This window comes from Pithys albifrons, chromosome 10 (assembly GCF_047495875.1).
Source record: "Pithys albifrons albifrons isolate INPA30051 chromosome 10, PitAlb_v1, whole genome shotgun sequence".
In the NCBI taxonomy this organism is placed as follows: domain Eukaryota; kingdom Metazoa; phylum Chordata; class Aves; order Passeriformes; family Thamnophilidae; genus Pithys; species Pithys albifrons.
The window spans coordinates 14,240,224-14,259,169 of NC_092467.1; the positions used below are offsets into that span (position 1 = coordinate 14,240,224).

Sequence of the window (18,946 nt, forward strand, 5' to 3'; positions counted from 1 at the left end):
ATTTATATTTAAAGCACAGAAGCTTACTACAAAAGTGTTCTGTAGTGTTCAAAGGTGTTTCATAGTGGCACATAGATTTCAATGCAATCAGTAGATTTCCTCAAGTATCCACACCACTATTCATCTCATGGACAGAATTTGACAATGTATTACTTACAAGCAACACCGAATTATTTCAATTTCCAAAGAGATTCTCATAACTTACACACACAAATTCCACTGAAATATGGGCATCCAGTTCAAATTAAGCTTTTTGAACATCTCTCACTATGAGTTCCCCAAATCCCTGAGTGCACTGTAATTCCCTCTGCTGAGACAGGCTTTTGTTGTTACATCACCTTTCTCATAGAGCTCTTCCATTGCTCTCCAGGTTTCAGCTCGAACCTCTCGATTGCTTTTACCAGGCACATGTGCATCAGGCCAGTGCATTAAATACAGATCTAAAAAAGAAACAGAACCAGACTGCTCACTAAAATGTGCAAAAAATAAATATATCAAATCATGTGAAATACCATTTTCCCTCCATAATGGTCCATAACACATCATCATCATAATAGATACCAGTCCTACTCTGTGATCATTACTGTGCACATTCATTTAATATTAGTGAATGAACTCTATGACATCTCATTAAAAATTAAGGGCAGCAGAAGTTAGACATAATTACAATGTGAAATGTACGTGTGTTGGACTCAGAGTTCCAGATAAGATTATCTAAATTTCAAAAATGACAGGACCTATAACTCCTTTTTAAGTTTGCAGACACTTCTAGACATTCTGAAGGAGAAATTTAAGAGATAGCTGGAAAACAATTACATTTCTACTTAAATTCTAACTGCAGATTAAACAGGTAACTACAGGCAGCCCTGTCAAACAGGTTTTAGCCTTTGCTGCATACAATAATCTGATAAGAACCCAGAAAAAGAAAATGCTGGGATGACTGAGATGTACACCACTTTATTTGTACTTAATATTCTTTTTTGGCAGTTCAAATATAGTTAAGAAATCAAAAAAACCCAGACTTGTTTGCAACTAGTAGAGTTTTTTATTCTTTGAATTCACTTACAGCACCTCTTTGGGAAAACACAGATTCTCTGCTTTGTGAAAAATGAAAAAATATGGAAAAAAAAGAACTCTTTTTATTCACATTTAAGGACTACACTAATGACTATTATTCCAGTGTGCTGGTACATTATTTTACCACCTGTAAAAATAAAACCTCAACTTCAATATAAGAGGAAAAGGTAACATGAAATTCTCTCTAATACACCAGTTCCAGTTCCGGCATATCATTGCAACACTGTTACAGAGCTTATTTACTGGTAGGTGATGCCTACCTTACATCAAAATGGAATTGTGTATCTTTAATTGCTGCTCGCTGTGTTCTCCAAACCAGACTAGTATGAACTGTTTAACTGTGCAGGAACACAAAATTAAGCAAAAAAAAAAAAAATCAAACTTCAGCAGAATTTCACTAAAAGCTACTTCTCCAAAACCCTGACTGTTCAGTGAAACATCACAGTTTGCAAATGATCACAGAAATAGCTACATTATGGATTTCCATATAGAGGTGCATCGTAATCAGCCCAAGAAACTGAAGCACTCTCGGAAGAAAGATTTTATAATTTGGTAACTGAAAGGTCTCTGACCTTGGACATTTAAAAAAATGGAACATATCAGCCTTCCCTCTATTAGTATCTTAGACCTTTTCAGTGCAAACCTGATTAGCTGTTGATCCTTTATTTTAGAAATGTGATGTTACCAGCTATGGGTTGTCCATATATTCCTATTATTTTTATTTTAATTTAGGCTTTTTGTTGAAATAAAATGTACTTCACATTTAGAAATACATCCATTTAGGGCTAGAAAGCATCTACTAGATCACAAAGTATAGTCTTTCTGGACTGCAAGAAGGGTTCACCAAAGATGTGGGACAAAGGCACCTTATCTCACAGATAAAGAGCAGAAGTCTTTGTGCCAGGCATAGGTAAAGCACCCCCAGCACAGCCAGGACCTGCTTTCTTCTACTGCATCTGTCAGAAAACTTTCCACGGTACCTGCAGGCCAACAAAACCAGCAAGCCCTGCACAAACCAAGGCCTTTGACTGCATCTTTATGTGTACACACATTCACACCCTACACCCACACATACTTTCTTTTGCTTAAAATATTTCCCCTCCTGGGAGATTACGAGAACAAAAACACTCTTTAATTCATTTTGGAGGCAAGAGATTAGTTTCAATAATTTATCAAAATAGCTTAAGGTTCTAATAATCAGGAAATGTGTAACTTTATTACTGAAGGTTTTTAAGAACAGACTACATTTCTATCTAAGGAGAACGATGAGATTGTACTTTGTAGCATGGGAAAGATTAATCAATACCTTCAGATGTCCTCCAATCACAGAGTATTTAAAAACAATCTTAAATTAAAAAATCCACCATGATTCAGTCTCAGGATGCACTTGAGAAAGAAGGAAAAAACCTCCAAACATTCACAATCAATTTTTGTATTTAAAAGCTTTTTAAAACATCATGTGCAGACAATCAAGCTGTAACGGTGCAGGGGTAAGTGAAGGCCTGAAGTTCATTTAAATGTCAAGGCACAGGAAAAAAACTAACACTGCAGGAAAAAACTAACACTGTTTTCACACATACATCTAAAATAGAATGGCTTACTACTTCTTAGTGGTTGTAGCACCTGCAATCACCACAGTTCCTCTCAACTTAAAAGTACACATATATTTTACACATTTAAAAGCCAACAGCATGTTGTGGAAATAAAAATTTGCAATTCTATTCAGATTCCTAATACATTATTAAAAAAAGTGACTAAAACAAATGTAGTTTTGAAGAACACAGCACACCTAAAAGCAGAAGTATTTTTTTTCAATGTTTCCCAGCTATCTTAATGTAATGATGGTATTTTCCCTCCTTCTTCTCAATAGTCACTGTACTTAGTATTAGTACGCTGTATTTTTCTTTCACACTCAATCTTTATTGGTTTGTGTTTTGTTCTTTTGAGCAAGGAACAATGTGAAAAAAACTCCAAAGTGTTTTGAAGCAATATAGAACCTGAATTATGATAATGCACCCATTCCATGTGATTCATCTATTACACTGAATATGCTGAGAGTGCATTTGTCCAGCTCCAGCGGGGGATTTGTTATAGGTCAGATTTGCCTGAATAGGACAAACTCGGAACAGTCAAAAGGAAAATAAAATTGTTTATGAATTCTGTAACCCACCAATCACATTCAAGAAATTACTTTGGTGGTTAGATCCAAATCCCAAGGAATGTATTCGGCTACTGCCAAACCTGTAAGATTTGCTGCCATTTCATACTGGTTTACTGTGACTGCTAGTTGAGGACCACATTTAGAAAATGCAAGGAACAGAATATCTGTTACAACCACTACCCACAAATAATACCAATTTCCAGCATGTCATGGATATATAATCTACCAGTTCAAACATAAATCCTGGAACACTGCTCTCCTGGTACCATTTGCCTGAAAAGTGTTTACTGAAAAACTTTGTAAGTATTTTACATGGAACACTTTTTCTCTTAAAACACTGGGACAGATTTCAACAATTCATCTGTTTCTACAGCTGGCATTCTACACATATTGCACAGATTTATTAATTCTTTTTAGATTATTTCCCAGGTCTTCGATTCAGTCTGTATAGATGGACTGATCCATAAGGATTCTCAGGAAAATTAACAGAAACAGGAACAAAGCGCTGAGCCACACATTTAGCTGCTCAGGCTCCTGCAGCTTATTCTTTTAGCAGTCTTCCCAATTCCTAACTTTCCCTCCAACATAAAGGTCTAACATCACAGACATATTATTTAGGATACTTCAGTTTTCATTATGAACTATGTATCTTTACAGAAATGCTGTGAACCCCCATATATTTGGTTAATATTATAGAATGAAGTCAGGACATTCTGATTTATTCTGATTATTATTTCACAGAAAAAATGCCAGCATTAACACATGCTTGTAAATACAGAATTTACTTTCCTAAATAATCTTGGGCACAAATTGTCCTGTTATTACTAAATTTCTTTTTCCCATGGATTTTAGGTTCTTTCCATGGCACAGACTGGCCAGCAGAAAAGGGTCACAAAACGCAGGTATGAAAGAAAACAGAGCTCAGTTCTACAAGCTCATAACCAAATAATCACACCAATCTTCTCCATTCTAATTACTTTTGTTGGACTTGTGATAAGCCTCAATTTCCAACAGGATGCTCTCACTCTAAGCATTACTAAAAAAGTCAAAAAGTTCATATTTGAAGATTCTGTGCCCTTTTGCTTGAAACTCCTTCCAGCAGCACCTTCCAGCTGAGTGCCTTCCGACAGGAGGTACAGAACTCCCCAAGGCATGATGCTTTCCACAAACCTGGTGAAACATCCCAGGTATTGAACCTCCTCCAAGGGTCTAGTTCACCAGCACCAAAGATGGAACTCAACCTTATCTCTCTCAGAGCAGTGCAGATCACACTGTGCGTAATAGAAATTGTGGAGTTGTTCCAACAGGGATTAAACTCAAACAGTGACTTGCATGTGAAGTATTTCCAAAGCCATCACACTTTACAAACTGGTCAAGTTAAACCAAGCTGAAGCCTCCATTGATTAGGTTGTTATGACAGACCAAGTGGTTTGGGAAGAGCTTTAGAAATTTTTCAGACATCTCCACATCGGTGGAAGAAATGTGAGGAAGGAGGGCAGATAGGTGAGGGTATTAAAAGAACAAAACAAAAGTAAAAAAAGGAACAAATCTAGTATGGAGACAAATTGAAGACAGCTGTAATATTCCCTTAATTTGTCTTACTAATAGGAGCAAAAGAAACCTCAGATATGAACACATCTCACAAACTGAAGTTCTGTTTATGCCAATTTAAGGACTCATTCACATGGTGACAGAAATAGCACATTTCTTGCTCTTAGATATTGCTTTCCTTCCTTCAGGTATTTTTGTTTAGGAGCAACATGTAAATTCAGTATTTGTGTGAGCACCTACTTCAATCAGTCCACTACCTGAGAAAATAAAACCAACTTACAGTACTAGAAGGAATCACTGAAAGTGACTTCTTGGAAGTGAGTCAAGTTTTCCTCTCATTGATATTCAGCACCAGTGCCAGAGCAAGCAGAAGAAAAAGAAAGCAAACACAAAATAATAAGCAGAAAGAAGAGAGAAGGAATAATGTTATTTCTCAATTTAAAGGAGAAAGTCAGGTCTTGAAACTGGGTTTATAAAAGTCTCATTGCAGTGACCTGCATTTGCACGGGACAGAAAAAAAAAGGAATTTAAATCCATTTTGCATTATTCTGTACCTGTGGAGGAAGTGAAGGAATGTATTTCCAGAAAGAATGAAGCCAAAGATGTGCATACGAGTATCTGTCTTTAACAGATAATAAGCTTTTCCCTGTTCATCTTGCAAAGTACCCAAGCAAAAAAAAGCCAGTAAACACAGGACACAGCTGCCATTAATATTATGTTACTAATTCAGCAAAATTCAGACAAAATTCACAGAAGCTGTTTGCTTCCTCATTAAAGTTTGTTTATTGCTAAAGGGCGGACAGGACAGGGTGGGAAAAGAAACAAAAGGAAGGTTTGCAGGACACTGACAGGCAGGTCAATTATTTCGTGATTATCAGCATAAACATGATCTCTACCAGTGTCATTACTTTAGATTATTACTTTAAATTCATCTTCCTCCACCTCCACTTTATTCTCATTGCTCCAGTCAGGGAAGAAGCATGTGTATTCTTATCAGGTACCTCCCCTCCTATGGCCTGTTGCAAAGAATTAATTGGCATCATTATTGCAGCTCTTTGCCTGTTCAATAAGCAAGTGAATATATCACATCTTTGACTACAAGAAGTTTAAGATCAGGGAAAATTTGAAAGTGCATCAGTGTAAGTTACATTTAGTTTTAGTTTTCTAAGGTCCTGTAGATACTTCTAACATTTTTTCCCAAAGTATATTGCATCAGATAGACCAAATCAAAGGCAGTATTCAGAATTTTAAAAATCTAATAGACCTACAAAATAAGTTTTAGAAAGGATTCCCGTTCCTTGAGAAAAAGAAATCAGTCCACACAAAAAATCAGGCATTTTTGTCACCCTGTTACCACTATATTCTTGTCAAGTTTATGAATCCTTGTTTCATAGGTTTTGTGTGTTTTTATCAAAATATATATAACTCACGCAGCTGTTCCTCAAGTAATTTAACAATGAAATACACCTTTACAAAACAGACCCTGAGAAAAAACTCTGCTCTCAATTGCATGCACGTAAACTCTGTAGAGACAAAACAGAACAAGAAACCTGCAAATGTGTAAGTATAGGCAGAATTTGGTTTCCATGATCTACGTGTACTGTATAATTTTTTTCAGGAATTCACTCATCTTTGCAAATACTCACACGGAAGGTACAATACATGATCTATATGTAAAGATTCATACCAAGATATTCAACACCAAGTCTTTCACATGACTCTAAGCAGGCCTTTTTTGTGTTTTCATAGCCATAATCACTATGCCAGAGTTTGGTAGTTATCCAGAGGTCCTCTCGCTTCACACCACTGTCTCTGATGGCCTCCTGCAGGAGAGATTCACAGCCGTATCTTTTCGCTGTGTCAATGTGACGGATGCCACATTCCTGTAATGCGTGGACCACGGCACTGTGGGAATAGCCACCTTGGTGGGAGGTACCTAAGCGAACAAAAGCAGAAGTGAATAGTCAGCAGTGAATTAGAAGGGGCATATTTTATCATTCTTAATTTTTGCTTCTTTTTTTCTTTTAATATATTGTCACAAACTCTTCTTAAACAATTTTCATTTCCCAACAGTAAAAACAATGGGAATCGACAGATCTCTAAGCTGGGAAAATACATGAAGTGGGACACTGTTGATGCCAATTAGAAAAACTCCACCAAAATCAAGTATCAACAGCATTTAACTGTCAGGAAGTAATTTAAGGAGTCAGGCTGAAAATCATCCAGAGAAAACTCATCCATTGTGCGAAATCAGTACATGTCACTTAAATTTCACACAGTTGTATAACATTTACAGATGAAAGTAATAAAAACCCCACATACAACTTTAAAAACAATTTAGTTTGGGAAAAGCATATCCTGAAACCTTTGCTCTGTTGAATTCCTGGTAGCTTCAAGTTACTATTGCATGGTCCAGTCCCAGACCAGGCCATATTGCACGTGCAATTTACATAATGTCAAGCTCAGCAGCAACGAAAACAATGGTATCCTATGCAAAAGTTACAGAATGGGCATGCAGGGAGTTTCAGTAACAAAGTGCTGTTACTGTCATTGTGTAGATATTCACTGGATGTGTGTGTTGCATGTCAAGGGGGAGGAAGAAGGAGGAGACTCAGCAGGAAAAGCAAACAGCAGGAGGACTGTCAGATAAAGCACTGGTTGAGAGCAAGGAGGATGATGTCTCTCCTTATGCTTTCCTGTTAGTTGTTTTTCCTGCCATGAGCCCCTCAACCATTCACCCTCACTCACACGCTTCCCACAAACAGTATTTTCTACAGTTTGTTGGAGGAAATGCTCAGTCAGTTCCAGTCAGCTACCAAAGTCACCTCCTTCCAAGTTGATGATTCGTACCTAAAGGCCAAAGTGCAACAAACAATAGTCGGCATAAAAATGGCTCCATCACTGACCTCCAAAGGGCCCTGAACAGTTGTGAGCAGCCAACAGCATGAGGGTTTGCTGAATCTAAATAAATAAAGGACCTCAGGTCAAAAAATAATACAAAGTGAAGTTTGTATCTGCTCTTAATTTTCCTTTTCCCTCCAAACATAGTATTTACTTCTACATAAACACTATGTGCATGCTCTGAAATTAACTCAAGCAAATGGGCACACAGCCTGGCAGGGAAAGGACACACGAAAACACTCTGGGATCTGTCCCTCAGAGCCTCCCAGACCTGAGCTGGGCAGAGAATGCCCGTGGGAGGCTGCAGGACTAACACGTTTGAACAATGCATGCAAGGATGAGGAAAGTCCCACCTGCTTGTAAGGCAAACTAGTTTCTCCTAAATGCTGATCGGTTTTGCTCATTCCTAACTCTAGAAGGAAAACCAGTGAGTCTCACTGAGTTCTCCCACTCATGCAGACTAATGATATCACACCCTGACACCTGAGGATCAGACATTCTGCCCATCACAACGGGACTATTTCCGCTTTAAGACAGACAAAATGTGGAGTAGTGAATTCTTAACCATCTACATGGATTTTAAAGTGATGAAATTATAATACTGTATTCCTACAATTTTGACATGTATATTGTAAGTAATTTACCTTCCAGAGGTAAACAAAGTTTTAATGTTTGAAAAGACAAAACTTTAAAGCTTTTTTGTCCACAGCCACTAATTATGATTACTATTTGGCTTAATTTCCAAAACAACTACAAACAGATGTTGCTATAACTTGCTTTACATGAAAATAAGTCAAGCCAGGTCAACTTACATTTTAAAAATGGCTATTTCAAAATCTTCATGAATGTTTAAAAATTTTAGACGACTGCAATGCTACCAAATTGCAATTATGGGCACAGAGTAGATACACAGTTTTATATTATTCAAATCCTAAAGGAATTTTAGTAAAGAATTTTATAACTAGCCTAGAAAAAGTACTATACTTTTTCATAACAAACACTTTTAATATGATGGTATTGGTGCAAAATAAATGAGGTTGTAACTATTGTGTCTGTTTCTGGCTGAATGGACATTTCTAGGCACAGAATGAATGGAGTTCATTTAGAGGTCTTGCAAATGGACTCGGACTCCTTTCATGCATAATGGATTTCAGTAAGAACATTTAGGACAAACAACTTTTTTTTTTTTTAATTTAACCCTTTAAGTCAAAGGGGAGAGTGGAAAAGAAAGAAAATTCAGAATAATTCTGTTACTGTACCCCACTCAGTGATGGCATGCACACTTGTTACACAGGCAATAAAGACAGCAAGATCAGTCAGGAGGGAGTTATCTCAATTTCTATGTCTAAAAAAGAACTACAACAGTCCTGGGGCACTAAACAGTAATTAAAAAGAAAGCTTAACAATTATTTAATACTATCATTTTGCAAGCCAATTTAACCATGAACAACAGGTTGCTAAGTTAATTATGGTACTAACATAACAGCTTCTACACTTCAGAAATCAGTTTTCTTGTGTTTACTCCTAGTTAAATATGTTACAATTCACAGATGCAGGATGACAAAAGAAGGTGGAGTGACTGAAATGGCTATTTTTTTAATATTAGAAATTCAAACTTAATATTATATGAACACATTAACATTCTTACATGTTTGGGGTGACCCTTTGTTCACAGAGATCTAATTCACATTACTCATGTATATTTAAAGACAAAATCTTGCATTTAAGAGTAGTAAGAACCAGCACCCATTCCATCCCCTTACTGTTTCTAAAAATATTTTATTACTATTTTTTCCCTAGAATTCTCTGATAAAAATACGAATTCCTTTTAAGAAAAGATGTAAAATACAAAGAGGTTTGGAAAAGCTTCCTAGTTTTTAGCTAGTATTTTAACTTGTTTTCCTAGGAAATAGCACTGCTCTCTCACTCACTGAACTCAGCTAAACCTGAAAGATCCAAAGATGTCCAAGATAATTACATTCCTCTGGATTTTGTGAAAATTGGTGGTTGTGAGGGACAAGGATACTGCAGTGAAAATATGAATAGGTCAAAGGATACAAATGCGTTGAAAACTAGGCTTCATTAGTTACATTGTTCTCTGCCACAGTTACTCATCACTTCCTTGGTATCCTGAAGAACACTGGTATTAAAAATGGGGTGAGAAACATGTTCTGACAACTCATAAAAAGCCCCAAAGATTATTAGGAAGGCAGAATCCTGCTCACAGTGCGGTTGCTACAGGGAGAACCCCCAGCACTCCAATCAGCAACACCTTTCCCAAACCCTCAGAACTACAAAATCAGCATTCCCCTTCCCTGCCCCCACCAAAAATGTAAAACAACAAACAAATCAAATGCTCCCCCATCCCGGCTTTATGCACCATCTCAGCTGACTCGCAGCCTCGTTAAACCTTCTGTTCTCCTTAGAGAACTACAGACAGAGATCCAAAGCTGCAACAGTTTTTCAAAAGAGAACCAGGACCTACTTTCCCTCCTGCTTTCTCCCTCCCTTTGTGGAGCAGAGTGTTTTCGTGTTCTGTGTGAAACGTGAAATGATTATTTATCTGAAAATGCAAAAATATTCTGTGACATTAATAACTTTGGCTACTTGAATTCAGAAAAGTTCCTGTTAATGAAACCACAACCAGAATATTTAGAGGTCACCTTAGAGACTGATGATCTTCTGGCATCAGTACCCAGGACTAAATTAAAACTGCTGACAAACAACACACCTGTAAAAATGGCCATTTGTTTGCTGATTTATCTCCAAGTAATCACTTAAGAACTCCAAAAAGCATCAAAAATCCTTTTATCAATGTTCAGGCATTCACTGTGTATACATGATATTGTATACCATAATTGGCATGAAATACCTGGTCCTATTAGTTTTATTTTTACTATTTCAACACTGTATCAACCTAACATATATATAACTTTTTTGTGTTGATATAGTTTCATTTCCTAATTACCCTACGAGCAAATGGGATGATAAAACATAAAATATTGACTATACATAGTGCAAACAAACATATAATACTGTTAAAGGTTTATTGCTAATCTATTCATAAAACCACATGCCTCTTCTATTGAATGGCTCAAAGACAGACAACCCTTGCTTGCTGCCCCTGCAGTCTGCCTTACATCCTCCTTCTCATTCTGTATTCATATGATCTTCTGACAAGCTAATTCATATTGTTAAATGGCCAAACAAAAAAGTACAGTTTTAGGATTATTCATGAACCTGAGTAACTCTCCAGAGGTGAAAAGACACTAAATTTCGGGCAAGGGATGAAGCAAAAAAAACCATTACCAGTAGCAGTTAAATAACTTAATCTAATAAGTGCTTTTATTAAAATAAAAAAAAAAAAAGAAAATCACAGATGTGTTCAAGTCAAGCAACAAATGATCAGAAAGACCTTCTACATGAACATGTCTCTTGGAATCTTTCTATTACGTTCCCAAACATCATCCCTAGAGCTGCTCTTCCACAAACACATAATGTGACACTTTCTATATAATCACAGCACTGGAACCCAAGTGTTTTTACTGCCATATTTTGGCATAGTTTTACCTTGACAGGGCCAGTTACTCTGCAACAGCTGAAATCAAAGTCAACCTCCCAATGAAGATATTATACTCTACAGTTTTCATAAGGTGGCTAGAGAGTATTTCAAGTTAAGAGATCCAAATTTAATCACAATTAATTTTACAAAATAACTTGGATATTTTATTCAGAGTCCAAGACTGGCACCCAGTATGTACATAAAATAGGGCAGCTGCCCTTGAGGGAATACAGCCTGTAGAGATGATGGGCTGCTGGAAGAACTGGTAGGACAACACCAGTGATAAGAGAAAGGCACTGAGTGGAACAATGGTTCTGTAATTGGTCAGAACTAAAGCAGCACACAGGTTAATCTAAAACTCAGTCATTTAAGGGAAGTTTCTCTTGCCTCTGTAAGAGTTATCTGGGTTATGGATATTTCAGTGTATAAATTTTACTTTGGTAATGTTTCTGATCTGTTTGGTTTTTTGTTTACTAAATATGATCTATTGCTTGGTGCAGAAGCGTCACTCTGGGACTGCTTTTCCCCTGTGCAACTCAGAATACACTCACAGAATTCAGTAACATGAGCAAAAAAAGTAGGCAAGCATGATTTTAAACTCTGGAATTCTACTCAGGCAAGTCTTCACAAGCAGCAAGAAACAAAATGCAGGAAAATACAGTCTTGCCGCAAGGCAAAAGGGTAGGAGAGTCATTCCGTGTTTATTGTGTATCCAGGGAAAGGGAAGCCAGAATTGCTAGTTTTCTCTCTTCCTGAGAGGAAGGAAGAAATGGCACTGAGCCACTGTTGACAGGAGCACTCTATTCCTTTCATCCCAAAGAGGCTCTGACTGTAAAAGATGCTGAGATCATCTACTGTAAAACGACTATACATTTCTGTTCACTGACCTTCCATTTATATAGTCAGAACCTTAGAAAAGAAGGCAGGTATAAGGACAACTTCTCAGAACGTGTTTCACAACAATCGCAGAGTCTGCAATGGCATCAACATCAGTGGGATGCTCCTGCTCTGACATGGCACCAATCCACTAATGTACTTCTGGCAGCAGAAATACACTATCACCCAAAAAATGCAAATAATTTTTTCAGTGGGAGTGTAGAGATTTCCACTGGAAAAGGGCCAACTATTTAAACTATTCAGCTGTACTATACAAATATATTAATCATGCAGAACTTATCAATAAAACCTGGAAACAGACCTACACATTTGAAAGGCAATTATGAATGTGTAATTCATGTAGAAATTTCATAAGCAGAGCAGCAGCACACATTTATTTATGTGCTTTACAGACAGACTGCCAAATCTTGAAGCCTTTTCTTTCACTCCACACTTTCCCACCACCGTGAGAACTATTTCTCATTAACAACCAAATTGGTTTCAGATGCTCTGCTATAAGATGTTACCTTAGAAACCATTTGGTAAAAGACTGTGGCTTCCTTCCATAGAAATCTCAAGCAGTGAAAAGGCAGATTTTCTGGCATAAATCAAATCCAGTTTCTAGGGTTCACTAAACCTTTTCTCCTCAGAATAATGTTTTGTGACTAGATCTTAGCAGTTAGTAGTGCACGAAGAATTGCTGGTGTGAACCAGTTTTAAATTATTTTCATTCTATTTTCTTTGTTAACTCAATTGAAATTACTTCCAGTACTTACCATACCTTGATAGAACTTTTAACTTCATAACAAGTAAGGATATTTACTATACACAGCAAATAAACAGACTGAACAAAAATTTATTTTCTTCCCCTTTAAAGCATGTCCTTAAACTATCTGATAAGGATGACATTAACTGATTAATAACATTAGACTTTTGGAAATACTTCACAATAAATGAGATAGACCTGTGACAATTTTTCCTTCTCTCAACAACCTCCACCAAAAAGAATGATCAAAAGAAAAAAAAACCATTAAGCCCATACTCTGTACTCATGCAGGACATTACCATAATCATTCCTGCTGTGGAAGGTTGACTTAGAAATGAGTTATGTAAATAATTTATGATTAAGCATAATCCACAGAAAGTTATGGAGAGGTACAGCAAATTTCAGAAGTGTAATTGAACATGAGATGAATAATTCAAAACTGCTTAAAATAAAGATAACATGATAGGAAAAATTAAAACGAGAACTATGATTTAGTGACTGACAGCTTTAGACAATGAAAATGTACATACAATAATTATCATTGTAAGATCCTCATTCAAGACAATATTCAAGCTGATGGCTAATTTTTGACATAACACTGCCCCTCACTTCAAGTGCAGAGCAAATGCAGTTGTGACCCATGGCAGATCCCACTCCTGCACAGCCACTCACAAGACGCTGTGAGCGCCGGGACCTGCCCTGTCCCACTGCTGAGCTCCAAGGACAGGCCCAGCGCAGCCACCCTTAGAGCCAACTGCAGCTGAGCAATAAAGAGTGTTTCTGATTCAATGCTTACTCTTCCCCACACCATCTAAGAATTTAAAACACATTTTCTCAAGGTTTCCAAGACAAGTAACGTTTCCTGTTGCCCCTCCTCTCACATTCCACTTCCATTCAGGCATTAACAATCAGAAACAGACCTCACAGTTATGAAACATGCCTTTCCTTTTTCTCTCTCCTCTCCCCTCTAACAAGGATTTTGTATTAATCTCTATGCTGGAGGTACTTTGCATAAACATTAAATCTGAAGGAAGCTTAGGAATTAGCACCTCCCTTCTCCCCATTTGGAGGCATGAGGAACTGCAGCAAAGCAGGTTACAGCAGCAAGTGACATCACCATTCCATGTTGCCAGAACTACACCAGTGAGCCCTGGCAAAGAACACGGGTATGGAAACTAAAATCTGCTATGTGAAGGTTGAAAGATAAAGTTTAGCTTTCTTTTTCCCCTTCCACAAAGTTTTGTATAATTTTTCTATATGACAGAAACGTGGTTAAAGGCAGAAGTTGTGTGTACTGGAGCTTGCCTCTCCCTTAATTTCAAACTGCTTATAAATGTTTTTTTCTTCTCATAGGCAATTAAGCTTGCAACATTTAGAAATATTTATGGCAACAGGAAAGTTAAAATCATACACATGAAGTGCCTCTGTCTATACTGATAAAAGCTTTAATTATTAAATAATGATAGAAACCTAAATTGGTTTATTGCTTAGATTTAGTGAAGGGCATTTAAAATTCATCTGTATCACATCACCAACAGGGTGATTACCAAAAAGAATCCAACATGAGAAAGCAAGCTATTTTTCTGCTATGAAATCACGGTTCATATGCCAGAATACAAACAAAATCCTCAGCAAAAATATAAAAACCTGCATTTTGCTGCAGACGCATTTATGAGTAGCCTTTCAAACAACATTTGTACAGCATTCAGCCTTTTTTAAGGAACAAAACCAGCACCAGACTGGAAGTAGGTAAGTTTAAAGAAAGCGAGGCAGGTAGGTGCTCATCAGGTTTAGACACGTCAGGAGAGGACAATGCTCTGTTCCACTGCCTACAAACACTCAGCTGCCTGGGTATGGCCACATTTGGTACAGGAGAGAACTTAAATATCTGGAGGCTCTCAAAGCTCAAGTACAACTTCTCAAGGTCAAATCTACTGAAACAGGGGATGAACTGAGACAGAAAGATTTATGGAGGTGGCATTTTGTTCATCACAAGAGGCTATTAAGGCAACTTGGTAACCATGGGTGAGAAGCAAAGCCCCAACAGAATAAAAAAAAATGGCTGAGACATAAAACAAAAGGAAGGAATAAACAGCCAATTCTTATTAGGGAGTAAGATTAATAGGGGAGAGTGCCATAGGTCTGGGTATCAGGACCAGTGTTCCATAAATTTCCTTAAGAACCAAAGCCATGAAAAAAGAAGAGCCATGGAAAAAAAAGGCCAGTAACAGTAGAAAATGACAGAAAGTGAAGGCTTGACTGTTGCCATTGAATTGAAAAGCAAAATCTCATTTTATTGCAATTCTTTTTGATCACAGCCACATTTAAGAATGAATATGAGCAACTCTAGGATTAAGAAGTAGGTAACTGGATCACTAATACACAATGGAAGGGAATGTTAAAGTACTTTCATTCAGCATTAGGATTTAAGCTACATGTAGCATTTTCACTAAAAACCCCCCATAAAGCTGATGCAAGGGAAGCAGAGCAATCTAATTCTTTGCTGTTCTCCAGGAAAGTCCCACTTGTGAAAAGAACTGGGAGCAATACAAGGAGTCCTGAGTGGCTGCAATGGAAATGATGCAAACTTTTAATGTAATCAGCAAACTAAAAACCAGGAAAATCTTACTTTTTAAGATATATTTACTTAGATAAAGGTACAATGGAGTATCAGGAATATTATCTGTGAAAACACCCTGAAATGAGGACAGAGATACATTTTAATGGTTTCCCTTGACTATGGAGGAATTCTGGGTGTGTCTGTATTACTTTACTATCCCAGTAGTGCAACATACTGACGAATGCAGAAAAACACAATTTAAGCAAGCCATTAGTGCTGTAAATTAATCCACATCATATTATTTATCAAGATTTGATTTTTATTCTTCCCAGGCTCTGGCTGTCTGAGTAGTACCTGACTGCTTTCCCAGCTGCAGTACCTGCCCCAACACTGTCCATTCTCGAATGACTTTCTGAAAAAAATGTTATTACTACTAATAAAATACTCACTGTGTGTGTCACAGGTAAGGCACAATGAGTATAAAGACTTGATTATTTTGTTTAGTTTAATTGCCTGTCCTAATGCCCCCTCCCAAGCAAGCAAACAATTAATTTTATACTTTAATAGGAGAGGATCATCAGAGAACATTTTGTCTCATCAAGTTATTATTCATTCTCGCTGCCCGAAGGATTACATAGAAAGCAACTTCACAAAAGCAGTCTACGAATTTCTGGTATCACCCACACATCTTGTCAGGAAATCACTGGCTATTTGACCACCCCACCTAAATTTAATTACATCTGTCTCTAAAAAAACCGCAACAAACAACAAACACAAACAAGTAACACACCAAACAAACCCCTCTTGTAATGGGAATGTAACTACCATATCAAGAGCATGAAGACAGTTTCAATAGAAAGTGCCAAAGCAAGCCTTAAGGGATGTCAACCATTCAGCACACGACCTTGAAAAAGCTTCCTAATATTTCAGTTACAGGAAGAAAAGCCTTCGCGCTACTGAATTATAATCAAATGCTTTAAAGGGTAGCATTTCCCCCCCTCAGACTGTTAACAAAAGACTTTCTAAGTGAGGGGTTCTAACTTAGCAGAAGAAAGCATGAACAGTTCAAACTGTACCATTTTTCTTCCAAAGCCTGATGGAGATGACACTGTGTGCACCATTTTGAGAAGGGATCCATTTTTGAGGATGCTGCTTTAGAGAAGCACCAAGCAAAAGACGATCTAAGAATATGTAAAGTTCTACTATAGTCTGAAGGCTGACCTAGTAAATGATTCTCAGATATATGTAGCTCCTATGAAAAAGGGTAACTACATCAACTTAAAAAATGTCACATTTTATATCAGTTATTTCCCCTGTATTTCTCAAACACTAACAAAGTCTTAAAAACATGGAATAAAATCATAGCTAACTTATTAGCAAGGTAGTGAATATATCCTTTTTCTAAAGCAAACTAAAGCCATTATGAGGTAATGAACAGAGCTCTACACTTGATACAAATATCAGGGCCAAAATGCCAAATCATTTTACTCTTAAGCCTACTCCAGTTGAAAGCAGCCTTTGTAATGAAAATTGACCATAAACATGCCTGGCCCTCTGCACATGAGTATTATTGGCTAACACAACTGTTAGAAATAAACTGTAAGAGACATAAAGTTATCAACAGTTTTTATAATCATACAATAAACAAGATGCAGATTATTATTATTATTTTTTTAATTAAAATTCAATATACAACATATTTCTAACATTCCCTTATAATTGGTTGTGTGTCAGGAAAGTCAGCTTGTTTTACCTCCTACTTCAGCTCCCAGCTACTACAAAAGGGGTTTCATCACTTGAGAACAACTCGCACACCTCTCAGAGCTGCCTTCCAGTTGACACAACTGGACGGCTGAAACTTTCTTAACAGCGTATTTATCTCTCTGAAGCTTTTAGAAAGATTATCTAGCAACAGAGGCAACATACATATCTGTGAAAGTTCTCTTTGAGGGAACAGTTAACAGTTATGTCTGCATGTTTAGAGGAGTAAGAAACGACAAACAAGCAAAGATCAAATCCTGTAGAAAATGGCCTTGTAGAAAATGCATCCTCATTGAAGAAAGTTCTCCTCTACTTTATAGCCAAGTTTCTGCGCTGCAAACATTAGTTAATGCAGTAAGTCTGTAACAAAAATAAATCATAAATATGGAAAAAAGCAGTTAAGTGAGAACACCCATCACAAAGATCTCATTGTGTTAGACTGGATATTGTGGTATTTATAGCTTGACCACAAATGCAAGGGTGGCAAGTCTTGAAATTTTTTTCCCCTGCTTCTTTTCTTAAATTCGCAGTGTTTTGCAGTATGTATAAAGATTTCTCAAAATGACCTGACTGGTTCCTATCTATTACAAGATACTCAAAAGATCTGCAGAATGTATAAAGCAATATGTAAAGTGTTACTGTGGCATGACAAGAATAGGTAAGTGAAGTCAATGAACCAAATCCTGCTGTTCATGGCATCACCTCCACTGTAAGTCACGAGCAGCTCCCTGAAAGCCATACCTGACACAAGTTATTGGGCCAGAAAAACTCAGACTTGATTCCTGTCACTATCTATTTACTACAGTTTGAATTTGGGCTTAACAATCGATGACTCAGGACTTACCAAGACAGCAAAAGTACAGTGACCTGCAGCTTTTGCATGCAGAGCACAAAGGAGTCTGCCTGTCTGTCTGTCTACTTCATAGTCAGTTTATTTTTCCCATAACCTAAGAAATATTACAATCTCCAATAAAAAAAATCTGTTTTGCATATAATCTGAAACACAGTTGAGCATACACTGAAACAATAGAGGACAACCAAGTCCAATCTCTAAAAAAGACTGTATTACATTTTCTTTAATTTTGTAAAAAATATTCAAGTGAACTACATTGGCATGAAGTGTTACAGGTTAAAACCAACCACTCACACCCACCCACCCCCCAAAAAATAAAACCACAACCAGCAAAAGGGAAAAAAATACTAATGTTGAACAACACAGGCCCTTTTGCTCATTACATAGTGACTGTATTACGGACAGCTGCATCAAGTATTCTTAAGGTTAACAGATACTAAAATATTAAATTCATACATTAGGTGAACACATACCACTTGTATATGAACATATGGATGCACAAAAACACATGGTAAAAGCAGTTAACACCATTTTGCAGACTTCCAAATTTGCTTTTTTGATCTTTGGCTGATGATGGTGAGTTGCTCAGGCTCTTTATTACATGCAGCTCAAATGACTTTGGGTACTTCAAAACAAGCATTACAAGCTTTATCTGCTTAGCCTTTCTGGATAAAAACCCCAGCCCTATTAAAATCATAAACCAACTACTATTGACTTAAGTGGCTTAATGCACTCTAAAATCCACAGTTCTAATTTTGCCCTCATTCAAACTAATGAAAACCCTAAATAATTGCTCCAAAGTCAGTTCACATTCATAGGATAAAGACAAAAGGAGCATAAGGGCAATTTTATTTCACGGCTTAGCTCCATACTTGTGC

General features: G+C 37.0%; 1 protein-coding gene across 1 annotated transcript in view; it reads right to left on the bottom strand.

Annotated features, from left to right (window-relative positions):
* LOC139676520 (uncharacterized oxidoreductase YtbE-like) overlaps positions 1-18,946 on the bottom strand; it is a 44,531-nt gene that overhangs the window by 24,041 nt on the left and 1,544 nt on the right. Inside the window, 2 exon segments of the mRNA XM_071565585.1 lie at positions 339-440; positions 6,477-6,725. Of these exon segments, the coding sequence (XP_071421686.1) occupies positions 339-440; positions 6,477-6,725 (351 nt within the window).